Source organism: Filicampus tigris, chromosome 2 (assembly GCF_054856515.1).
Source record: "Filicampus tigris isolate MCC_2025a chromosome 2, RoL_Ftig_1.0, whole genome shotgun sequence".
Taxonomy (NCBI): domain Eukaryota; kingdom Metazoa; phylum Chordata; class Actinopteri; order Syngnathiformes; family Syngnathidae; genus Filicampus; species Filicampus tigris.
The window spans coordinates 12,002,506-12,029,530 of record NC_141218.1 but is presented as its reverse complement, the minus strand read 5'-3'; the positions used below and the strand labels follow the sequence as shown (position 1 = coordinate 12,029,530).

At 42.7% G+C, this 27,025-nt stretch overlaps 1 protein-coding gene across 2 annotated transcripts in view; it reads left to right on the top strand.

Moving 5' to 3' along the window:
* Positions 1-27,025, top strand: part of fat4 (FAT atypical cadherin 4) — a 103,936-nt gene that overhangs the window by 64,211 nt on the left and 12,700 nt on the right. The window contains exons 5-11 of one of the 2 annotated variants that reach the window (XM_086023900.1): positions 942-1,864; positions 3,239-3,413; positions 16,421-16,601; positions 18,490-18,740; positions 19,477-23,826; positions 25,247-25,351; positions 25,497-25,804. In XM_086023900.1, the coding sequence (XP_085880026.1) occupies positions 942-1,864; positions 3,239-3,413; positions 16,421-16,601; positions 18,490-18,740; positions 19,477-23,826; positions 25,247-25,351; positions 25,497-25,804 (6,293 nt within the window). The remainder of the gene's footprint in view (positions 1-941; positions 1,865-3,238; positions 3,414-16,420; positions 16,602-18,489; positions 18,741-19,476; positions 23,827-25,246; positions 25,352-25,496; positions 25,805-27,025) is intronic. The other variant, XM_086023901.1, reaches the window with a different exon arrangement.

Below are 27,025 nucleotides of genomic sequence, written 5' to 3'. Positions count from 1 at the left end.
GTGGTTTCCCGGTTTCCTTTTTTTATTCGGGATGCAGACATCCACTTCCCATTGCGACCCTTGCAAGCTATTTTTTGTCATGTATGCCCTTTGTGTGAGATTTGGAAGTTGCCATGTTAACACAATTGACTAAAACATGACCTAAGGCTGTTTGCAAGTACATAACCGGATTATTCATGAGAGTTTTAGCTTTCTGTTATTCATATTCATATTGACATTAAGACATGCACTTTTCCACAATTTTAAACGCTTCCCCTATGTCCGTGAAACATTTCTGTGACATACTTTTGATCAAAATACCCCAAGGATCAATAATTAGAACACTTTTGTCACCTTATATAATTATAATATTTGAATTCACCTTGTTTTGAGAGATAGTCCTGTCTTGTGCCACCCCTTCAATTATGGGCTAACACTGACTATGGCTTACATTGCATTAATGAACAGGGTGATCTGGGGGATTATTAATAGGCGAGCTACTACAAGTAGCCCAGAGTCTGGAGGAAAAAAAAGCAACTTCCATGAAGACAATAAAATAATAATTTCAATTTTCACTTTTGAAGGCGGCACCTTGTCACCAATTTTGACCATCACCAATGACACAGTGTTTCAGACAGCGTAGTCCGGCCAGCACTTGAAAAAAGCGGTGGATCTTGGCCGAGCAGAGTCTCTAAGTCATAGGCAGCAAATCCTGGCATGGGGACAGTTTTATGTAAAAAGACAAGGACCAAAAGATTTATTTGGTTGTCGAATTTCACACCTGATGGTTGGGCAGTCACTAGAGAGACAAACAGTACATTTTCTAGAGTATCTATGCTGTATTATAAGCGTCCATACTTGAGTATCGGACAGCAATGATCAATATTTAAATCCTTTACCATACAATCAATATTTTGTCACATCTAATCTTCTCATTGGTCTACCCATGATGTGTCTTGCAGGTCCCAATGCACAACTTCTCTACAAAATTGCATCAGGTGATCCACAGGACCACTTTGTTATAACCAAAGAGGGGGTCCTACAAACCAAGAAGGCCTTGGACAGGGAGACGCAGTCCTTCTACAACATGGTGATCACAGTCAATGACTTAGCTCCACCTCCTATGACCCGCTTCACCAGCACCGCCCAAATGTCCATCATCCTCTTGGATGTCAATGACTGTCCACCGATATTCATCTCCCAAAAGATGACGTACATCCAGGAGAACACGCCAGTGGATACATCAGTGTTCACCGCCCAGGCTTCGGATGCTGACAGCGGGCCCAACAGCTACGTTGAGTATTCTCTCAAGGGACCCTTCGGAAACAAGTTCAGCATTGGTACCATAGATGGGGATGTTAGGTTGATTGGAGAACTGGACCGAGAGGAGCTTGCTAACTACACTCTGACGGTGGTTGCCACCGATAAAGGCGAGCCACCGCTGTCATCCACCATGGACGTGACCATGTTGGTTCTGGATGTCAATGACAACACACCAAGCTTCTCGCAAAACATCTACGACATTGAGATCGAGGAGAACACCTTGACCGGGACGGACATCATCCAGGTGTTTGCCACCGACGCAGACGAAGGCACAAATGGGCAAATCCGCTTCTCTATCACAGGGGGAAATACCAACGGAGACTTCAGAATGGATTCGGTCACAGGGATGGTCTCGGTGGCCAAGCAGCTGGACCGTGAAGTCCAGTCTTCGTACTCGCTGGTTGTCCAAGCGTCCGACCGTGGGAGCAGTCCAAGGATAGACCGCGCAACCGTCAACATCGTGTTACTCGACGTGAATGACTGCTCGCCTGTGTTTGAGCTCTCTCCTTACACGGTCAATGTTCAGGAAAACCTTCAAGAGCTACCGAGAAACATCCTGCAGGTGACTAGATTTACTAGATTGACTCACTTAAACTGTTAGAAACATCAATAACATTCACAGACCGTGTCTGAGTGAGCAGATTGATGTATTTTTGAATGACAGTCCTGAGACCTCAAATGAGATAATGCCGTAAAGTCATTTCTTGTACCAAATTCAATAAGTGCAGGTATGTGAGTGGTATCGCTGCCACTGGTGTGGTGCTGGTTTTTTCTAACCACATGTCATGAGAAAAACATGAGTGAAGCGATGATTTAATGATGGAAGGCTACAATTTGTCCCGCGCAATTTGGCCTCTGCGGGATTTCATCGAAATACGCGGCTTGGCTTAAATGCGCCACAGAAGTCATTACGCTCATGACCACCATGGTGATTTAAATGAGCCGCATATAAAAATGGAGGAGAACGACTAATTTCCAGAGTCCGCCTTCTCTCGAGTCAGCTGGGAATCAGTTGTTTTTTTCCCCCTTTTTGCTGATTCCCAGAGAAAATCCTATTGGGCAAATTGACTAAGTAATGAACTTCCTGCCCTCGAGAATTACCTTCATAGTACCACTGTGATGAAATTAACCCTCTGGTGGAACACTGTTACTCTCAGGTAGTCAACATGACACATTGTTGGTCACAGCCAACTCTATCAGGTCAGACATACAGATACAGATTATCACAGTCAAATCACAACCAAATGAGATATGGCGGTATAGAAAATGGATGGATGGGCAATTTAACAAATCATTTTCTCTTATATTGGAGATTCATTCAAAACAAATCACTTGGCTTCCACACACACTCTGAGGGGGGTAAAACAGTTTTCAGACCTAGCAGACATAGTTTGATGTGAGTTGCAGCAAAATTGGGCCCAGACCAGTCCACAATGGAGCCTAAATAACCTGAGATAGTCTCCAGTCTTGGCCCTCATTGTAGAAAATGGATAGAGTTCTCGCTCTATCCACATTCAAGCACTTTGAAACATCTTTCCTAATAGATGTTTTAGCACTACATAGCCACTCCCACCACACACTGTTATAACTGCCCGTCTCACTACCCCTGTCTTGTCCTTTCCTATTTGCAACGCATTGCATGCCTTCCTCACACTGCCTTCTTAGTCGGCATAACAGATGTAATCTGACTCTTATGTAACATTACAGTTGTCATACAGTACACTGTTTTATAATGCTATTGTTCTCTATTGCTGCTTTCTATGGCCTGTTCTCTCTTCTCAAACCTTGTTCTGTCTGAGCCTAACCCATTAAATATCCACCACATTACAAATAAACACAGAGGGTGTATATCAAACTTCCCTGTTGCGGAAAAACACGGTTCTGGCATAAATAGTCATACAGATGCAGAAGAAACGTCCTTCTCCGTTTGTTTCAGGTGGTCGCCCGGGACGACGACCAAGGCGCCAATGGTCAGCTCAGCTACATGCTGAGTGGCGGCAACGACGAAGGCGCCTTCAGCTTGTCGTCCGGCGGTCAACTGAGTCTGACTCACACTCTTGACCGCGAGGCTCAAGGGAAATACGTACTGCTGATCACAGCCACCGACTCGGGTAAGACGTAATTCCGAAGTTCTTAGCTACAGAGCTTGGCGTAGAGGGTGATTTTCTTTGGGTTTTGCAAGATCTTATTTCAGTTCCAGAAAAGATTCCTCATTTGTGCAATTTATCTGGTTTATCTGGTTAGCGCGGTCTCTAAATGTTCACTGTTGGAGTTCAATAATATACTTCCAGATCACCCAAGAAAGAATATAACAAACTTGTGTGCAGTCAACAAATATTTTGATTTCATGGTGTGTGCAGCGCTCGTTTTGTGTGGCCCGATAAGTTAAACATTGGAGAGTTTTTAGCTTGCAAACTAGCGGGTGTTTTTTATGATCTGGTCCCTAGAAATTCATTGAGCGGCTTTGACTGAATAGTATCTCGGATTTATTTGGATATGGCGGTAGAGCTTGTTTTAGTCAGATAAAAGCTTAACTTGTTATTGCTCGGAGGTCAGTTAATGTGCAGTTAAAGGAGTACATGCATTGCCTTGTTGCAGCCAAATCACATGGTGTCCCGGCTAAGTATATGTTTCGTCCCCCCTTCCAAAAAGCCACTCCGGCATAGTTGTCATGATCTATGGGTGGTTCTGTATCATTCCTGGACATGTGCTGTATTTTGGACTGTGCAGAGGCGTCAGTGAGAATTGTTTCAAAGATTTGCATTGAATGGTCCCTGGAGGGTTAGATGAAGGACTGGAGGGGAGTCCTCAGTGTTTGGCTTATGATCAAAGTCTTTGGTATGGCTGCTGATGGACAGTTCCTGGGGTCTATATTTGAACGACCTTACTACGACACCATAAATTTAAAAGAACAAAAGATGGAATTTCATTTTTACTCCTCGAAATGGCTGTTTTTAATCATGTCTTTCTGTTTGTGCAACACATTTTATGACATTCGTGCTCTCCGTTCGATGCTTCAAATTGGTGACAGCCCATAAATAGAAGATATCAGTTGAGGACGGAAATGGAAAAAACTTGTTCCAGGGTCCAACTGTCACCATCATAAAAGCCTTATTAACTGGACAGGCAATGCTTTAAATTAACATTTTAACATTATTAATAGCCATACAAGAGGCCATACAACTGTTAATATTAAGATGGAAAAACAATAAAACAGTTCTGTTATCTTTAAAGAAGAAATATTGTGCTTTTTTTTTTTAGATTTTGAAACAGTTGCTTGGTGTAATAAAAGTTCTCTGGCATTCCAAGGTCAAAATACATAAACACTCAAGAATCAGTACACTTTAAATTTGCTAATGATGAATTAGGGTTTCATTGCCATGACGGCCACATGCTAGGCCGATGCAACTTGGCAATTGGCTACTTGTTCTCAACAGAGTCTGAAGAGAAAACGGAGCCAAAAGTCACTAAAATAAGCATTTATAATCACTCCACTCATTACCACTGAAGTAAACTTTGTCAATTAGTGCAAAAAAAAAAGACAAAGAAAAAGCAAAACACCATTTAATCCTTTATTGAACTGGAGTCTCTTGGTTAAATTTTGAATTGTACCACATCAGGGGTATTCTATAATTCATTAAACAACTGGTTCTGCACGTGTCTGTAGCTTTTCTTTGGCTTTTTGTGGTTGTTGTAGACAATGGCGGAAAATCTACACAGAAATTCCTGAACAAAGTTATATCCCAACAAGGCAGCAGCGTGCGGGGCTGTGGCCCGATGCAATGTGATTTGCCTATCTATAATTAATATTGTTTCTACATGTATCTATGGATTTTTCTCATGTTACACGGACTGAGGTGGATGCTTGTGCCCTGAGGGTTTCTTCATGTTATATTTATGGGCTCGCGCGCTTGAAAATTGTGTTTAGAAGTTTGTGCCACATGGACAGAGCTGCCCAACGAGTGAACATACTAATTTAGTGCTGGACGGCTTTTTTGCACTGTTCACATGGAGTCCATATTTAGAGCCCTTGACAGCGCTTCCAAAATATTTTGACAAGACATTTTCAGTACAATGTTGGTGAGAGGCAGCGAGAGCGACAGAGAGAGAGAAAGGATTTGGGTTAGAATATCAAAATATCAAAAAAACCCATAATCAAGAGCCCAGTCTAAATTATCCAGCAGTGTTTTTCTCACATTTTTGAGGCCTGGGCGCCGAGACGACAGAGGCAAATGCTTCCCCCATGCATGATTTGGCGCAACGGGCTGAAAAGGTGGACGCTGCAGACGTGTTTCTGCGTCTGCAGTCTAGCGCGGCTCATTCCTGACCGCATTTGATATTTCAAAGGCCGCCTTTATCTTCCCCCATGGTGCCAGATCTTCACCCAAAGACATGCGGCGGAAAGACAAACGAGCCCGTCGGACAAGATATCAGTGCCGAGACTACGATTAGATGGATGTTTCAGGCCAGAGTTGCGCTATAGTGTCTCCCGCAGTATGTTTCTGCCTTTTTTTCTGTGACGTCTCAAGTCATCATGGAAATATTCCGCCTTCTGATTTCAGACTTTGTGTGTTGCCTAGGCCCTGTCTACATGTAGCCGGGTTTTTTGAAAACGCCGGATAAAAGCCTGCGGTTAGCCCTATCATGCAAACGTCCCCGGAGTTTTTTCAGTGAAAATGCAAAACTCCGGCCGCAGTGGAGATTTGCGGATACCTCCGGATATCTCCGATCCGCGTTTTGCTCTGGGCGGTTACACCCGGAGATTTACGTCGTCACCGTGCGACAACAATGCTTTGACGTCATTGCGCGACGTGTGTTTTCATGCGAGTCAACATAGATTCTCGCGGCGCTGCGTTGGTTATAGCCAACGGATAGGATATAGGGTTGTTAAAAAACCCCGGCTACGTGTCGACAAGGCCTAAGTCAGTCTAATGTAATGCATAGGACCTTTACAATCAGTAGTGCTGGCCGATGTAACTTCAACTATATTTGCAATGCGAATATTTATTCAACCAATCAGATTTCATTCTCACAGGGCCAGAATGTTGGTCTTCAATGAGTGCAGCAATTTTCCATACTCTGCGCTGTTGTACAAGGAAACAAAGTCATCACGGCAATGCTTTTTCTTAGGAAATTGTTTCAAAGCTGTAATTTCAGAAAAAGCCATCCGCCACCTGCCTGTAACGGTATTTTGCAGGTGTGTGAAATTTAACACTTGACAACTGCCATTGAGTTGTCTGATGCTGTGTTGTGAGTAATACCATTGAGGAGCCAAATTTGCAGGATCTCTGTGTAAAAGATCCAAACGTCACTGAACAAGTGAAATGTGGCATTCACTCAGGCTCTTTTTAAAAAAAGAGTCAAGTAAACAGGGGTTTTCAATCCTTTTGGGTCCAGGGCCTTTTTTTTTCAAGTGATACAACATAATTTACTGCAATTTATTTTGTGGAGCCCCTCAGCTACAACTCACGGACCCCTGGAGATCACTGGACCTCAGTTTGAGAACCACTGGACTGTAAAGAGATCACAAGCGGAACATTTCACCGCCTTTGTTTATGGGAAAAGCTGTTTAAGCATTCCTGAGTAAATGACTACATTTTATTGCCAAAATCTGGCATCATCTGCAGGCAAAATGCAAAAATACCGGAAAATTAATTATATATACCTGAATTTCACTGCTACAAAACCAACACTACAGTACAAATTAACTTTCAGGGCCTAAGTAAAAACCACCAAAAAAGCATGGAAGTGAGTTAAATCATGTTGTTTCTGAACTTCTTGAGAGAGTTTTTGTCAGAGTCTGTGTGTGGTAGTGAGAACATCCTCAGGGCACACTGACATGCCCTGACCGCATATGGGCACATTTATTAAAGGGAAGCTAGAGTAAATCTTTAATCCCATGCCCATTATGGTGGACATGGTCAGACAGAAAGCCCATGTTTTTACAATCTCAGTATTTGTATATGCGCATTGCATTTTTTTACATGGTTGCTGAAATATTTGGGCATCTCTCTGGGGTGAAGAAAGATGTGTTAAACACAAACAGAGTACGAATAAGGCTTTCCTTGATCTTTATTGTTTCATCAATTGTCTTTCAAGAAACAAGTCAATGTTTTACATCAGTGATAAATGAGAACAAGAAAACACAACCGCAAATTCATTAGCTAGAAACCAAAACTGCAGTGCGATAAATTGTCTCTTCTTCCATTATTAGTCTTAATATATGGTCAATAATGTTTCATTTGGAAACGACTAATAATTACAGCTTTCACAAACCACTCAAACCCAACCGACAACAACTTAATAGGCATTAGAATAGTCATGGACACTTGTTTTTATTTATTCAATTGAAATGTCATTTTATTTCTGTCACAAACAATTATTGTCTCTTCCTAACTGTTACGCTAGCAAGAAGCTAACTAGTGCTCATGGGCACGTTTTGCAAGCATTTTCTAATAGATATTCTCTGTGGTTGCCCCTCGGTATGTGTTGTTTTTATGGAAATAGTTTGGGGCAGTGTACAAAATAAAATGTTTAAAAGGTGGTTTGTGTGCATCGGCCTTGGCTAGGTGCACCTTTTATGATGTTTTCTCTCCCGGCCAGCACGTCACATTCTTGCTATGCTAATTTTATCACAGCTAGTACTTACTCTTATCCACGAACGACTTTTGTTAGCTATCCAAATGTTAAAAGACACGTTTATTTGTACGGTAATGGGTATTTTGAGCAGTTTAGTGCTAGTGTATGGGATCTTGTGGTGCCACTGTACATTAAAATGCTAAAAAGGGACTGACTACATGGGCACTATTTCTACTTTCTAGATGTTTCTACAACGCTGTGAATAACTTCGCCTTTGTCAAAAGATCACAAAAGTAAAATCACTTCATTAAACTTTACCGCAAGCTTTAAAATCTTTGGATCTTAATACTCTTTCCTTGCTAGCGTCCAAACCACTAAATCTTCCTAGCATATGGAGAAGAGGTGAAGGCAAAGGCAGTCACTCAGTAATTAAATAACAGGTCTAATTTTTAGATTTAATTTGATTGATGTTGCGCATGATAAATATTATCTCATACTTTACAAATGTTATTTTTTTTCTTTGCTGAGCTTGTGAGAAAAATGTATTTACTCCATTTGTGGGGTTTGGCACTGGGGACATCTCTCAGCCTGAACCCATCTGAGGCCATTCACTGGGGGTTGCTGTGGACAGGGTCACATTAAAAGAAGCTTTGTCGCAAGGCAACAGGTTCTCAGAGGCGGAAAAATGTCAATTTTGCCTCGTCTGCGGCCAATGTTCTCCTCTCCAGTCATTTTATTTACGCCGGCCCTTAAGAGCACAATCGAGCCGCAGTCCATAAAGCGTAATTAAGCGTTTAGCTTAAAGCATCAGTCCACAGATGGGCCATCTCATAAAATTTACACATGCATCCATCAGTGTGTTGTCCGTTTAATGAATCCGGTTGTTTGAACATGTCAGCCTTCCTGTGTGCGTCTCGGCTTAACTTTTTTTCACGAAAAACATCAGTCGGGCGCATATTGAAGGGACAGATTATCTCTTGTGCCAGCAGAGACACCCAAACCTCCGTTTTAGCGCAGCTTAGGCTGGCCAACTCAGGGCAACTCACAGCCTTTCCCAGGAGGTGGGAGCCTCTGTTTCTTCTGAATCAACACCATAGCACCAACACTCCCCCCACCCGCCATCAGCATGCTCTGTCATAGCAGCTGCAGCATCAGAAAACAGATCGCTTAATCACCATTAACACATGTATTTGTACCCCCTCCTGTTCACAAAGTATGGCCATGGCACCTTCTTGGTGGTTAATGTGATTTGTCCAGTGGAAATGTACACTAATAAGGTGCTTAGACTCTGCCATATGTTTACACGAGACAATGCTTTTTGAGCTGAGAGGCTTACGCAGGGGGGAGAAAAAACTGTCTGTGGGTCTTTAGGGTGGAAGAGGAAGCAACAGATGGTCACATGGTCTCATTTGATCTCATAGCCCTGAAAGCTTGTTATTTTAGACACCGAGTGCTTGGAGTTGCTCCGGGTTTCTCCGTATGAGGCTGCTCAGATATGGTTCAGCAATTAACGCACCGCAAGAGGTTAAACACACAGCCTAAATGGTCCTGGATTATTATGCCATGTTTCAACTAGTGGGCCTGCTGGGAACGTATTCTTGAAAAAATGTGTTTGGGTTGATTTCCACTTTAAAATCAGAACTAAATAAGCTTTATGGCTATTAACCAAGTAAAACTCCAGTTGTCTTCCACTCAAACTCGGGTTGTTTGATAGACAAAAGAGTGTCAGGTCATGGCGGTTTGCTTTCCTAGATGACTCCCAGACTAACCCGCCTGAATTAAGATTACGCTCATGGACCAACAGAGGTGAGGTATTCGTTGATTGCCTTATCACTTGTCTGATGGATAAGCCACAAATTAGTGGAAGGATGACGGAAATGCAAACTTTTGAGTTTGTCACGCATTTATGAGCATTCTGTGTATGATCCTGTGATGTTTTATCTGGTGGGATTCAATTCAGAGTTCATTTGATATGCTGATGATGATGTCACTAGTTAGTGAGGGTCCAAGGAATGAGGGGAGGAGGGATGGTTGGATCAAAATAAAAAAGACAGATTTTGCAACATGAGCAAACACTGGATCCCTGTTTCCAGACATGAATCCAAACCATTCTGTTTGTTGTTAGGCTCGCAACCGCAATTTTTCATTTTCAAACAGCGAGCGAGAGTGTAATTTCAAGACCTCAACAGTAATAACTGTTTTAACCCGAACCATGCTCTTTTTCTCACCGTACATCCGCATGTCTTGTGCCTAAGCCGAAGCGTTGACATGCCCCAAAGACGTCAGCTGTGTCCTATCAAAGAGATGCTTCAAATGAACATCATTTTTGCTAAAACTGACAAAATAACCAACTTTATGTTCATAATCCAGTTAACTCGCTTGGGAATGCGATTTTGCTTGGTGACAGGCTTGAATTAGCGCACCGAGGCCACATTAAAGTGTCGATTTAACACTACTGAACAAAGAAGAACAAAAGCCTTGGGGGTGGTGGGAATTGCAGACGGAAAAATTGTTTTGTAACCGCCGAGACAGCTGGCATTCCTGCTGCGAAATTTCCAACAGCTCTCTTTCCGGCACAAAAAAAAAATGATGTCATTTGCTCGATACCGGACTCGGGCCGCCCAGCTGGCACCTGGCTGGACTGCAGTCTTAACGATCAATGACCCTGACAGTCTCCGGCAGATTCCAAGCTAAGACTGGATGTGGCGCTGGCTCATTCCACTCCTGTCCAGTCATTCCATTGCGGAATAAGAGGATGTGATTGTGGTTTTTAAAAGCATCGCAGGATTTTTTCATTTATTAGAACAGTGGATGTGCAAAGTATGGTTCCCGGGCCACATACTGCCATTCTCAGTTCTTTATTACGGCCCACGCAGCATTGACTTAGCAATAGTCCTCTATAGCTGTTGCCTTAATTTAGCCTTTTCTCACAAAAATGGCTTCATTAAAATGTAGTTCTTTATTTATATTTGCATCTTGAAGTATTTTAATTGCTCTTTCAAGTTGCACAGAATAGTGTGGTTTGTACCAGTATAAGCACTGGAACTACCAACGAGTAGGCTTTTTTCATTCTTTAGTAATTAGTAGTACAAGATGGGTTGGTTTTACACCGGTTTCTGACCAAAAAGTGGAGAATACAAGCTTTTCGTGAAAAGAAACATGTTAAGAAGAACAGCGACTGTGACGCTAATATTGTTTAGGTGTGTGACACCTCCAACTATGAGACAACAAAAATGAGACTGATAAAGGGCTTTTGATGGCAAAGTAATAATTTATGCTGGCAGTGCAACCGTGAATTGACAACTAATCGATTATCAAATGAATCAATAATAATTTCGATAATTTGATGAATCGTTTCGATAACTTTTTTAAATTTAAAATTGTCAAAATGCTCAGAATTTTAGCTTCTAAATAGTAAACAATTCCTGTAGTCCTCTATGAAAGTGAACTGATTATCTTTGTGTTGAAACAAAATAAATAAAATGGATAAATAAAATGATCAAATATGTTTGCCTATTTTCTGGCGTGTAAGGGGCCAAACTAGTAACTGAATCAAAATTAATGTGTGCATTTTCTGCATTGTTAATTTGAAATAATGTCCTGTTTTTGAATAAAAGGATAGTAATGTTTTCCCTTTTTTTTTAAGCGCATCGATGAATGTTTTGGTCCATCTGTTTTTGAAACTCCAATGTGGCCCTCAAGCACAAAAGTTTGCCCACCCATGTACTCCAACACGCTTGATGTCGGGGAGTAATTGATAGAATCGGAAACAGATCTCATATTGCGGCTGCGGTGTTGATGTTGATTTCTCAACCATGGTTCGAGCATCTCACCTTGAGCATAACAATCATAATGTCCATTAACACGCATTCGCATTCGTGCCAAGGTATCCAGTTGCTAGACGGCTAATTCTGTCGGCCCACGCCATGTAACAGGAGCGATGTGAACTATTCGTACGTTGGCCAGCAGGCCCGGCGGAGACAGCTGCCAGGGGGTTATGTGATATCGGAGGGCTCCGAGGGGCTAAGACGGCACGTCTCGAGGCTTTGGCCGAGCGGCGAGAAGCGATACTGCCGAGATAGATGTGAGAAACGCTTCCCGTCTGATCCCCGCGCCTGTCGACAACGTCGGGGTCGGCGCGGGGTCAGGGCCGCTCGGGCGGGTGTTTTGAGTGCACTTTTAGGCGGGGGCGAGTGTGCTCTGCGCTTACGGAGGATTAGCCTCAGCGACGTCCCCACGCTTGCGGTGGACGAGGCATTTGCGGGTCAAAGGTGGCGCAAGTGCTTGGCGAAGGAGGCTGACTGTGTTCTCCCCAGACGGTAAACAGGTTGTGACATCACATCCTGCGCCCGGGGGAGTCAAAAGCATTGAGCTTGGATGCAAACACACAGCTTGTGTGTGTTTCCGATCTAAATAGGGAAACAATGCTATCGAAGGTATTTTGAGACCTGCGGATTTGATATCCATCCATCCAACCATACATCCAGTTTCTACACTGGCTGATCCATTTCTGGGTCATGAGAGATTTACCGATAGTTTGAGCATTGGTGGGAAAGTAACAAAATCCAAATACCATACTATTAATTACTGTACTTAAGTACATTTTAGAGGTACAGTGGCATGTTTGGTGACAGGCAGTACAATTAAATGCTTTTAGACTTGGTAAAGTACAGTAAACCGACCTTCTACTGAAGTTCAACTCATACCTTGGGCAGTTTAGCCATTGATATTATCCAAATGGAATTACGCAACGATTCAGAAAATGTCTCTACCTTCAACCATGCATTGTTGTATATGGACATCGAAGTAAACAATGCGCTCCCTTTTTCTGAGCAATCTGAAGTACCTTTATATATGACATGGCGGTGCTTGACCAAACCTCTGAGCAATTGTAGTATTAGCCATTTAATTAACTTGTGTAGCCACCTGGTGACATTTTTACAACAGAATAATAGCTTTCTGTTGTGGAGTAGCTGCCAAAGGTGGAGGACCCAAGCGCAAGCAAGCAAGGGGAAAAGGCAGTAGTGCAGGATGTACTCCAAGGATTTATTACAAAAAGGCTAAACAAAAACTACTATAGATAAACCAAATACTGAATCAAAATTTAAAAATGGATTAAAGTAACAAAGAAAAACGTGAGAAACAAAACACTCAACAGCATTACCATATTGAATTGAAGCGAATGGAATTGTTCCATTTCAAAATGTACTGTTCTTCAATCGTATCGTTAGGCCTTATATCAAATCGTCTTTTATTGTAGATTTGTACACCGTTAGTATTTTCTATGTATATTATATTGAATGTAATAAAAGTGAATGCAAAGAGGTAAACTGATTTTTATAAAGTGTAATTACTGTGCATACTGTAGAATTTGAGAGTTGGACATGGTCATTTAAGGGGCGTGGCCATGTGAGTGACGTCAGGAGCTGGAGTTGACCGGTTTACTTGTGAACGTCTGCGTGCGAGTTGTGGCCTACAGCAGCTCCTCGCGAGTGTTCTCATTTTGCTTTTGCGTGTTTCACTTTGTCCCTCTCAATAAGTAACTGAAAGTTCATTGGCGACCGCGGCTCTCCTTGTCCACATTGGAGGGCATTATACACTGCCTTTGTTGCTCCACTTGTTTTTCTCTTCACTCGAGCAGCAGGATCTGAAGCTCACTCAGGACTGAAATTTTGTCTCGCGACACAGCAAAAAACGGACCAACCTTGACCAACTGTTGACTTTTTGTACAAAGCAATCTGTTTTGAGTACTTTTTCGACCGTGATCTCACCTTTTCCCAAAACGTCACTTGTCAGCTCCCTGAGCCTTTTGGTAGACGATGTCGTCTTGCTAGCCGCTGAGCCTTTGTGAGCACTAAGCAGCTCATCTTTGATTAACAACAGCCTGACTGCCAAACACACTTTGGCTGCCAGTAGCAGCGCTAAAGTGATACAGACACTGGGATCAATTAAAGAGGATCAGCTCTAATCTGTTGCCAGGACAACCACACGAAAACTTGAATGTAAAACACAAGATAGGGCGGATTGACCGTTTGGGATAATATGCACTAATATAATAACGTCTCGATCGTGCCAAAGATTTTTTGTACCACATTTGTCAGCGGACTTCCCTGTATAAATCTGCAATCATTTTGGAATTACACGTCTTTCCGTATTTCTTCTAAATATTTGTAAAGGTGGCAACAAGCCATCCCCTAAAAGTCAACATTGTCCATATTTAGTAGGAAACGGAGAACCCGAAGTGCATCTGCGAGGGACGTGACTCATTTTTTGGTAATGAGTCAATAAAAGATGTCTTCTATGGTTTCAGGGCCTTTTTGGGGAAGCGGATCAAAATGTTTACCGTTACCTCGTATTTTCCCCTCTGGGATTCAGCTCTGTATATTCTAAATACCACTCGTGTACTGAGCAGAAAAGCCAGGTAGATTTAAGGATGAATATTTGTTTATTAACTCAAGTCCAGCAGTGCAGTGATGTTTTCAGGAAAGCAAAGCCCAATAATGTTGCATTTGATTACTTTAATTGGCTTTTAGACTTCAGAATGCACAGCTAACAGCCTTCGTTTTGCGTTTGAACACTCGGTGTACTCGGTGGTTGGTTTTATGGTCCATTTTCTATTATTTCATGGCCAGTAGTCGGGTAGGGTAATAGTGTTATAATGAACATATTGAAATTCTAAATTCTGTGACTTTAGGCCATAAATAGTGCCTGGGGGCAGTAAATCAAACACAAACTGCTACTGGTACAAACCGTTTGTCATGCGAAAGTAAAATCAAAATGACTGTTCTGCAGAAATGTCAGGAAACAAGGCAGACTAGGTGGAGCGACCACGTCGATGTCGAAGAGAATGCTAATCATGGCGTGCAGATGACACAATGTCTTTTTTTTAATACAAAACTTCCCGTTGTAATTCATCCGAGAATCTGCTCTGGTGCTGCTATTTTGGTTAACAAGTACTTCAAATGGGTTGGCTAGTTAGTAGCGTGTGCAAACGATATTCTTTGACCTATGAATTGCAGTTTTATCCATTTTTTTTTTTTTTAGGGAGGCCTTTATTTGAGGAAATACAGTCTGTCCAAAATGAAGAGTTCAGGCCTGTGCTTTTAAAGCTCTATCCAAGAAAAGCAATTAAGCGAGAACAAGGTTGGGTCAAAATCAGCCATTCTGTTAATAATCTCAGTAAAATCAGCGTGGGAAATGATAATGTAGAATTGGCACCTAGTAAAAACAAACAGAGGGAATAAATCAATGAATGCAATGGATGATTTAAAATTATTTATTACACCAGCAACATGAACAATAGTTGAAAGGGGGAAGCTGCTGAGTTTTGAAAAGCTGAGGGATAGATTTGAACTGGAGGGACACAATCAATATCGATATCTGCAATTAAATGATTATTTTGTGAAGGAGGTCAAATCTACCAAGGAACATAAAATCATTGATGTTTTTAAGAAGGATTATTAGGGCAGGAATTGTAAAGCAATTTCAGATATGTACAGGTTTCTTTCTTATTATTAGATATGACATGTATTTTAAAGTCAATTTTGCATGAAATTGCTCGTTTCATTTTCAAAAAGGCCGAATGTCATGATAGTTCTGAAACTGAAATCATCTGCATTAAAGCACTTCATGATGCTTGATGGTCTCTTCTCGACTTTATAGCAGGTGGTGATAAGTCATACCATTAAAAGGGAATTCATTTTGAGATCGTCCATTTCTGTTCAAAATGGTAAAACAACACAAAAATGGAAAGAGTCCGCATTAAAGCGTCTCATGATGCTGGATGGTCAGTTCTCATTTTGTGGTCATTAGTGATGTTCGATGGTGAATTCAGTTTGTTCCATATGGTAAAACGACACTGAAACGTAAAGAGTCCACATTAAAGCACTTCATGATGTTTGGTTGTTGAAGATGAATTCAGTTTGAAATTGCCCATTCGTTTTTAAAATGTCGAAAGTGTCACCATTAAAGTTCATAATGACACTGGATGAACTCGACTTGGTTATGAGAGAGGTGGTACAATACATTTCTTAAGCATCTCACAAATGAGTACAGATTAATAGAATACAAGCTAAACCATTTAAATTATAAACAGTTATTACGGTATGCGTCTTTGCTTTTTCACAATACCTTACCACAATGTCCTATTATTGCATCCGCCCGTTGTTCCTTTCAGAGCTGTTTGAAACAGATCTACTGAGTGTTCCATTTCAGGAAGGATTAGAAAGTTCAAGCAATACAGACGTCCGAATCTTTTTTTCCCAAGCTGTTACTGCATTTTTAAGTTGATTTTCAGCTGCTTCTCATTTACAATCCGTCCTCTCAGGACCCAGACGGGCACTGCTTTCGTCACTCGCACTGTTTTTTTTCGACGAAAATAACCTTTCTCCAGACTCAAATTCCACAGACGACTTATTCCTTGCCACGCACCTTCACATAAGAGACCCCGGGAAAGACTTCTGAACGATCTGATTTCAAGTTTGCAGCCTTTTTTTGGACGCAAATCCAAAACGAATGGTTTTTCTTCCTGTATCCTCAGGTTCTCCTTCGCTGAGCGGTACAGGGACGGTGACCGTTCTGGTGGACGACATCAATGACAACGTGCCGATTTTCTCCTCATCTGCCTTCCACACCACCATTATGGAGGACGCCCCCACTGGGACCGACGTGCTGCTGGTGAACAGTTCTGATGCCGACATGGGCCTCAATGGCGTCATAAGGTACTCTTTAGAAACCATGGTTTCCCAGCTACATTAATGTGCTGTGAGAGAGCATCAGGTTTACCCAAAACCCAAGGTGAACACGCAAAGCCGAGCTGAGATTCTCACCCAGAACTTTAAAACTGCCAGGCGAAAAGGCAAACCACTTGAGCAATGTGGTACCCTTTCGGCTTCCCTGATGGTTGTCCCTCCAAACCAATGTTTTATTAGTCAAAAATTCCAACGCGGCGTTTTAGTCACCCCAAAATTCTTGTTATGGTTTTTGATTGTCATTTTTTCCACAGTCACAGCCCCCCGGCTCACCCCAACCCCCAGCCCCTCAAACCGGACGTTGACTCAACTTCGTCCCCTCCTCTCTCTCAGAAAACCCTATTGGGTATGCGCTGGGGGGGGTACCGCAGTGTGCTCCTGTTTCCCAAAACATTGTAATGAGGAAGTTAATTGTCTATGACAGTACGAGGTGTACCCATCAGGGGGTACCAGGGGCCTTTAATGGAGACCAGAGCCGGTTACCGTCAGTTGTTAGTCGGGGTTCTCACAGTCCATTAAGGTGGAGTTAAGGCTTTTAAAGGTCTTTTGAGCTTCCGTGTTGCCTTCATACTTTGCCTGTAGAGTTTTCGGACAGAAGGGTGGGGGTTGCTTTCTCAAGAAACATTTCACAGTACGCGACGTCATTCTACATTTCTGTGCCGGTTTATATTTGTGTCTGGGTCCGGTCTCGGTTTCAGACGGAACAATTCGCAGCCTTTCCGACATGCTGATGAGTTTTTATAGATGATGCTTCTGTATGTGGTTCTACTGCATGCTTTTCAGGCATACTTAGTTTTTTATGGGTTTGGGTGTTTACATGGTAACTTATTAAAGGCCATTAGTGAATATTAAACAGAGGCATTTTTTTTCTTGCTGCAGTTAGACATTAGGAGCAGCAAAGCAAAAACATCACTAAATCTAATGAATGTCAACCGAAGTCATATCGTAAAAGATGTAGAAGAAAATAAGAACTGATGCTGGACTAGATAAATTAGAATTTAATCATTTGACATCTTTTTTTCTTGAAATATATCTCTGTTGATGTAGTTTGAAACGGTGCCCTCTGTAGACAACACTTTGGCAAGCTTAAAATAAACTCATAAGTGGCAGACGAACTGTATGTACACAGTGTTGCATGCGCACACATATGCTCACATCTTACAGTGTGAACCAGATTCAACACATTTCATTTACTGTAAGACAGGCACAGGTCTCATGTATATAATAAGGGAGCTCAATTTCCTCTATATTTGCCCTTTTACATTTAAAATTTGAAATAAATTCAAAAAGGTAAATATTTATGTATTACCTTGTTGATTATATTAACAATATGTTTATGTAATTGTTGGATTGATTTTATTTACATCAATTCATGAATAAATTCATAATTTATTTAGGTATGTAAATGACGCTGTTTTAATGTATTTTTTCAATCAATTATATTAATTAATAATTCATTTTGCATTTTCAATTTATTTATATGTTTTAATTAATTCATATTAATGAGTTATTTAATTTATGTATTTATTTAGTCAAACAGAAACCAAACACCCCAATTTCATTGCAACAATGTTTGGATGGGCCGTTACAAAATAGTACAGTGTAAATATGTTTGTATAATGATAATTAAAAACAAAAAAAACACTTAATGGAACTCAGAGTTTGTTTTATTTTGAACAGTATGCGACTGAAACACACTGCACTAAAAGGCACAAACGCCAGTATATGATGTGTAGAGAAATGTGGGACTTTAATAATTTCTTCAAATTTTGGGATTTTACACACCTTTGTTCATGCTCTTATCATGTTCATTAGTTTGTGCTCAGTGTAAATTTCTTTTTCCACACTTTCCAAACAGTTACAGTTTGACTGGAGGCCATGGACAGTTCTCCATCAACCCGGCGACCGGACAGATTATCACCAGCTCCCTGCTGGACCGAGAGGAGCGAGCCAATTACCAGCTGCTAGTGGTGGCGACAGATGGAGGGCAGCCGCAGGGCCTGTCCAGCTCGGCAACTGTGTCCGTGACGGTGGCCGACATCAACGACAACCCGCCGCGCTTCCACCACCACCCTTACGTCACCCACATCCCCGCCTCCACAGCGGCAGGTAAAAGTCTGAAGTTTTTCAAGTATCCCGTCAAGATCCAAATGCCAATTAAACATATTCAACTATTATGCAGTATGCACCCATGAATGCCGTAGGATTCCGAATTTTTCTTCTTTTTTTTTTTTTTTTTGAGGACATAAATGTCTTAGGAGTCATATTTTTTCAACAAAAAAGACATAATCTTTACAAGAACAAATATATTTTTTCAACGTAAAAGTGCTTTTAATTGGCCAAAATCTAAGGTATGGCGAAGTAATTTGTATCTGTATGTAGATGTGTACTTTTTAAAATTATCCAACATAATCATTTCTCTACATGCTCTATGAACAAGATAAGCAGCGTAGAAAATGGATGGATGGATAAAGACAAATGTACAAAGTACATCGAGTCAGTAAACATTACAAAGTGTACACTAGTGTAGTAACACCCGTCAGCCACAGAAGTGTGCAAGTGATAAGTAATAGTAATAATAATGAGTAATAATGGCTCTACAGGGAGTGCAAAATGATAGCAAAGTGTCGATGCTCAAGGGACAAATTCAATAATCATGATACAACAATGTCACAATGAATTTACCATTCAACTGTTTAAAGAGTTCAATGCCAAGGGGAAAGGCACTGGGACTCCAATTCGGAACCAATTCATACTAACCACAAAAAAATATAAATCATTTAGCGAAATTCAAGTGAATATATGGTTTCCTATCTTGTAATGAGCACTTGCTCTGTGTGTCCAGGGTCCTTGGTCTTTGCTGTTACTGTCACCGATGAAGACTCTGGATCCAACGCCCAGTTGCACTACTCCCTGATGGGACGCAACTCTGACAAATTCAAAATCGACCCTGTCCGAGGAGCCATCACCGCCAACGAGAAGCTGACGGGGACCTCCGAGGTCACCCTAACGGTTCGGGTTAAAGATGGTGGAGCCAACCCCAAAACTGACACGACCACCGTGACGGTACGCTTCGTCAACGGCGGCAACTTCCCAGTCATCAAGCTGAAAGAGCATGCCTTCACTTTCCCTGAGAGCCAGCCAACCAATCACCTCGTGACAACCGTGACGGGGTCTTCCAGGAGGGGCGGGCCGCTGTCATACTACATCGCCAGTGGTAACCTAGACAACGCCTTTCACATTGACCAGCTTTCCGGCGATTTAATCATCAGACATCCATTGGATTATGAACACATTCAGAAATACGTTCTCTGGATTGAGGCCAGAGATCAAGGCTTTCCACCATATTCGTCGTATGAAAGAGTGGATATTACTGTGCTGGATGTGAATGACAATCACCCGGTGTTTGATAAGGACCCCTTCCATGCTGAGATACTGGAGAATCTGTCACCTCAGCGTGTGCTAATGGTCTCTGCTGTCGATCTGGATAATGGACCTAATGGGCAGCTAGAATATGCCATCATTGATGGAAACAAGGAGAACAGCTTCAGTATCAGTCGAGCCACCGGTGAGATACGAACCACCAGGCCACTCGACCGTGAGAAGGTGGCCCAGTACACATTGAAAGTCAAAGCCACGGACCGAGGGTTGCCACCTAAAAACTCTGCAGTCAAAGTGAAAATCAGTGTACTGGATGTAAATGACAACGCCCCCCGGTTTTCAAAGATCTTTAGCGCTACTGTGGCTGAGAATGCGCCCGTAGGTTACACGGTCACGAGAGTCACCACCACAGATGAGGATGCTGGAGCAAACGCTGTCAGTCGTTATTCAATCACAGACACCAGCCTTCCATTTAGTATTAATCCGAACACAGGGGACATAACGATTAGTAGGCCACTCAACAGGGAGGACACAGACCATTACATCGTCAAAGTGTCTGCCCACGACTCTGGCTGGACAGTTAGCACAGATGTCACCATATTCATAACAGATATCAACGACAATGCCCCCAGATTTAGTCGTCCATCATATTACCTTGACTACCCTGAACTGACTGAGGTGGGCTCCTTGGTGACGCAGGTGTCAGCCACTGATCCCGATGAAGGTTTCAATGGCAAAATATTTTATTTTATTCGGTCCCAGTCGGAGTATTTCAGAATTAACGCCAGCTCTGGAGAGATATTTGTGAAGCAACAATTGAGATATCTGAATTCGACAGGCACCAGCAGTTTGAACATCAATCGCCACAGTTTCATTGTCACAGCCTCAGATCGTGGGCTCAAACCTCTGATGAGTGAGACGACAGTTATTGTGAATATCGTTGACAGTAACGATAATCCTCCCGAGTTCAATTCACCGAGCTACTTTACTCCTGTCACAAAGAGTGTCAAAGTTGGTACCAGACTAATAAAAATCATAGCTCATGACAAAAAAGACTTTGGCCTCAACTCTGAAGTTGAGTACTTAATTACAGGAGGTAACAGCTCTAGTAAATTCAAGTTAGATAAAATGAGCGGGTGGATAACTGTTGCGTCACCCCTCACATCTGACATTAATAAGCTTTTCCTCCTGGACGTCACGGCCAGCGACAGAGGAAATCCACCTTTGTCCACACAAACGGCAGTGCGAATCGCCGTCACAGAGGAAAACCACCACACACCTGAGTTCTCGCAGAGCCAAATCTCAGCTACAGTGCCTGAAAGCCTTGTTGCGGGAACAGCAATAAGGACCTTGTCAGCCAGAGACAAAGACAAAGAAATGAATGGCCTAATTAAGTATAATATTACATCAGGCAATGACAAAGGGTTGTTTGCACTTAATAGTAAAACAGGTGTGTTATCCCTAGCACAGCCTCTGGATTTTGAAGAAAACCAACAACACGAGCTGAGAGTTTCAGCCACAGATGGCGGTTGGATTGCAAAATCCAGCTTTGTCACTGTCACAATTCACGTGACCGATGTGAATGACAATCCTCCACTGTTTGATCCAGACGAGTACTACCCGATTGTACAGGAGAATGTACCAAGTGGCACCACTGTGGTGAAAATGAATGCCATCGACCTTGATTCAGGAGCTAACGCAGTCTTGGCCTATGTCATACAATCATCAGACAGTGACCTCTTTGTTATTGATCCCAACACGGGCACCATCACCACTCAGGGCTTCTTAGATTATGAGGCTAAACAGGTCTACCATTTGACAGTGAAAGCATTCAACGTCCCAGACGAGGAGCGCTGCAGCTTTGCCAATGTCAACATTCAACTCAAGGGAGCCAATGAATATGTACCCCGCTTTGTCTCCAAAGAGTACTACTTTGAAATATCTGAAGCTGCTCCAAAAGGCACAGTGGTTGGGGAAGTTTTTGCAAGTGATCGTGACCAAGGTGACGACGGAGTAGTCTACTACCTCATTTTCGGGAAAAGCAGAAGGAAAGGCTTTGGCATCAACAAGAGAACCGGACAGATTTATGTCACAGGTGTGCTGGACCGCGAGAAAGAGGAAAAGATTTCACTTAGAGTGTTGGCCAAAAATGCTGGGGTTATCCGTGGTGCAGATATTGATGAGGTTTTTGTGAACATCACAATACTCGATGCCAATGATCCTCCAGTGTTTTCTCAAGAGTTGTATGATATGCAAGTCAGTGAAGGTCTCTCACCTGGTGGTCTGGTTACATTTGTGAGTGCCGAGGACTCAGACTCCGTCCCAAGCTGGAGCCGATTTTCATACTCCATCGCTCCAGACTTTGACAAAAAGGTGTTCACTATTAACCCCAAAACTGGCCAAGTGTCTGTTGCAGCCGAGCTAGACAGAGAAACAACGCCTGTGTATAATCTAACCATTCTCGCTGTGGATACTGGCACACCTCCTTCTACTGGAAGCGCCACGCTGATTGTGAACCTGGAAGATATCAATGATAATGGTCCAAGTCTGACAACCACGTACGCTGAAGCAATGGAGAACCAGAAATCTGGCACTGTGGTCACTACGTTAACAGCTTCCGACCCAGACTTACCGCCCAATCAAGGACCTTACATATACAGTCTTCTCAGCTCTGGCTCTGCCAACAGCTATTTCAATCTAAGTCCAGCTGGAATGCTAACCACAAGTCGGGAGATTGACAGAGAACAGATTAGTGACTTCTATCTCTCCATCGTGATCAAGGACTCTGGTGTACCTCAAATGTCCTCCACAGGAACCATACATGTCAAAATAAATGATCAAAATGACAACCCTTCAGAGCCGAGGTCAATGGAAATCTTTGTTCACTACTTCGGAAATATATTTCCTGGAGGTTCTTTGGGAGATGTTAAGCCCCAAGACCCTGACATTCAAGACAGGTTCCACTGCTCCCTTATTCCACCTTCCTCTGCGCTGTTTAATATTCCTACTGGAACATGCAACCTAAACTCAAAAGCACGTTCAACAGATGGAAACTTTGAATTAACCATCCGAAGCAGTGATGGTGTCCACGGTCCTGTCAGCAACACAGCCCGGGTCCTATTCATGGGCTTCACAAATGCCACTGTAGATAACAGCATTCTAATCCGTCTCCAGTCTCACGGAGTCAGAAACTTCCTCACCGACCATTACCTCAGCTTTCTACGCATTGCCAACTCTCAGCTAGCGGGGCTAGGCACAGGGGTCCTGCTTTATGGTGTGTTTGAGCTTAACAACCAGACTTTCGTGATGGCAGCTATCAAACGAGGACATGGACAATATGTGAACCCCAGTGGTGTGGCCACATTCTTCCAGAGTATCAAAGACATTTTGAATAGACAAAGTGGTGTGCAAATAGATGCAGTGGACCACGATCCATGCACACGTAACCCGTGCCAGAACGGGGGAAGCTGCAAGAGGCGTCTCACTGTTGGGCCTGATATGAAAACAGAGGAAAGCATCCCGGTGATCCTCGTATCCAACCACGCCCTGCAGCCTTACGCTTGCAGCTGTAGGCCGGGATACACCGGAGCTATCTGCGAGACCGACGTCGATGAGTGCCAGCCTTCGCCTTGTCACAATGGGGGCACTTGCCACAATCTGGTGGGGGGTTTCTCCTGCACCTGTCCTGAAGGCTTCACTGGCATGGCGTGTGAGAGGGACATAAATGAATGTCATTCCAATCCCTGCAAGAATGGGGCACTGTGCCAGAATTTCCCCGGCGGCTTCAACTGCCTCTGCAAATCCGGATTTGCAGGTACTACAAACACACACACACACACACGCACAACACACACACACACACACACACACCCACAGACATAGCAGTCACATTTTATGTCTGACCACTTCGTCACTGCGACTGATAAAAGGATAGCCTATGGGACATAGGATACACTCTGATACAATTTTACCAGCTGACAGCACAAACTCCAAAGAAAATATTTGGTTTTGAGTCTGAGGTGTCGCAGTCATACTTGCCAGAAACACTTTTAGATTGCTCGTTGGGGATGGGGGTATCACGTGAATATCAGGCATCTATATTTGCTTTTAATAAAATGGATGCTGCAAAGATGACCCTGGTTTGAGAGTGTATCACATTGCATCATGTGCCTACACAGAGCTGACCACACACACAGAGTCAATTATCCAACTGTAATCCAACAGTGTACTGTATGATCCACTAATCACAGATCCGGGCGCTTGACAAATTGGCAGCTTTATACAAGATTCAATCAGGCCTTTATGTTGGGAAATTAATGACCACTCAGACTTGTTAGCTTGGCTAAAACAAGGAGCTGATTTTAATTGGCGTTACTTAGGACACTCATTTTGATAGGGGCTCATTGTCCAGTCGACACATCTGAAAGACATTTTCAAAGCAAGGCAATTTTACCCCAGTCTAGTCATTACTGTCCATTTTTATTATGACAATAAAAAATGAGCACGTCTTTAGGTTTCATCAAGATAAATGACCCTCTTGAGGAAATGCACCTATTGACTTACAGTAGTTTGCATGCCCGCGCCGTGAACTTTTGTCTTCCTGTTTTCCCGGGCTGGTTTTTGGCAGCCGAGTCACTCTCCATTAAGCAAGTTTTCGTCAGGATTTATCGCCGCAAGCGTACTCGCAACACTTTATCGTCTGACGTCTGCCATGCACCATTCCTGCATGTGCCTTGTCCATTACAGTGATTATAAATGTCACATTTCTGAGTCCCATTGTTATTATCAATGTCACATTCCTCATGTTTTGATGTTCATTACGCTTTCCCGGCCCGTTTCATTTCAGCAACTCGTGTTCATTTTAGATGTTTGTCTTTCATCACTGCAACAAATTCACTTTGTCCAAGAGTAATTTGATCTCACATTGGGCCTTGTTTAGTGAGAAGACTCTGCCAATTATGTGGACTTTTCCTCCTATGAATATTTCAAGATGCTTTGGATCAAATTGAACCTAAAATAGTGACTTAAAGGGAAAAAAAATACACTAGAGCAGGTAGTATTTCACTTTTCTGTCACGTATTGTATATAAAGGGGATTTTAAGAAATGCAAGATTATTTGATTGACTCAGAATCAGGCAATGAAAGCTTTGTGCAAGTAAGCCTGGGGGAATGTGCTCCCCTACGTTGTTTTTCACCACTTCATTCGTGTTAATGTGTGTTGTTTGTGAACCCAGGCAAAACATGTGATTCCATCATCAATCACTGTGAGTGTAACCCATGTTTTAATGGCGGCTCCTGTCAGAACCGGGTGGATGGATATTACTGTCATTGTCCATTTGGTGAGTAACAATGGAGGCAACTTGCATGTGTAATAGCAGCCCCATTCCATTCATATCATATTTCATAGCACAAGTATTCTTCTGTTTTGACAACATAACATTAAGTAACCCGTCATTTTCTTATTTGTTCTGTTTTTGTCCTCAGGGGTTTTCGGTAAACACTGCGAATTGAACAGCTATGGCTTTGAGGAGCTCTCCTATATGGAGTTTCCGTCATTGGACCCCAACAACAACTACATTTACATGAAGTTTGCCACCCTGAAGAACAACGCCTTGCTCATGTACAACCACGATAACCAGACCGGAGACAAGGCAGAGTTTTTGGCCCTGGAGATCTTTGAGGGACGGATGCGCTTCTCCTTCAACTTGGGAAGCGGAACATACAAACTGATGACCATGATAAAAGTGTCCGACGGGCAGTTCCACACAGTCATCGCCAGGCGGGCTGGGATGGTAAGAGTGGCCGCTTTTATGCGACGTGTTTGAGGTTTAAGGCAACAGCTTAATTGCATCAAAGGAAGAGGGACACAGAATAGAACACAGTTTATGTCCTGAGGTTTCCTGGCTAAACAGCAGCCAGCTTGTTGTTTGCACCATCAGATAATTGCAGTCTCCCAGACCACTGGTAGCTCGGCTTACAGCATCCACAGTTTGTAATTACAATTCTATTGCTCGTTTGTGATTTACCATACAAGGATCTAAAACAGCCTAAAAGATTGAAATTGTGTCTCTTGAATGAGAGGCTTCACCTTGCCAGACATGCGGCGGGAAGGAAACTGGGAGAAGAATCCATCCAAGCCCTGTCAAAGCTTTTGTAAAATAGGCGTCCCACTGGACTGCAAATTTTTCCCACAGAGAATTGAAAATTTCACAGGGGGGCCTGGTAAAACAGTTAATTTGTTGGTTTGTAGGTAGTATTGAGTGATGGATTGTAAAGTAATATGGGGACTGTGGAAGTGGAGGGAAAGAAGATACTTCAGTCTTCAGCTCACAAGTGACAAGCGTATGGCAGCGAGCCAGTCAGAGATTAGCATTAGAAGCTAATGTACCACTCTATATCTTGACTCAGGGCTCTGTCTCGTCAAAGGACACTAACAGACTCAAATGCATGACACTGTTCAAACTCCATAAATTGAAGTAAGGGCCGAACTCCGGCGGTTGATTTACTTGGGTTCGCATCGCCCGTTGCCCGATTCCTCTTCTAGCCAATGGAAGAACAATCACACTTGTTTGGAGAAACGATAAAACAAACAGGTCTCAAACTCGGCCAACTGCTGAATGAAGGCCGGTAAAAATGGTCCAATAAATCAGTACCAACAAGAAATCACCAAGTGAGCAAGTAGCCTAAAAATAGAGTTTGACAAATTAGCCCTCGGTGTGGTTGATTAGGAACAACAACTCATCACTGAACTCTTGATTGGTTGGACTATTAGAACCGGGTTAAGACAAATAAGAACCAGCACGTACTGAACCTCCGCCACAGTAGAGACCGGCTCCACGGGTTCTTCCAAAAACAATGGTCTGCATTGGGGCTCTACTCATGTTCCCTCTGCCGCAGACAAAGCACTGTGGACAATCTTTCAAAGGCTTTGTGGAAAGAGAAAAAACAAATCTCCAGACCGCAGCTAGGCACGGGATAGTGAGCAGCGTTTATAAGGCTTTACGGCCTTTGAT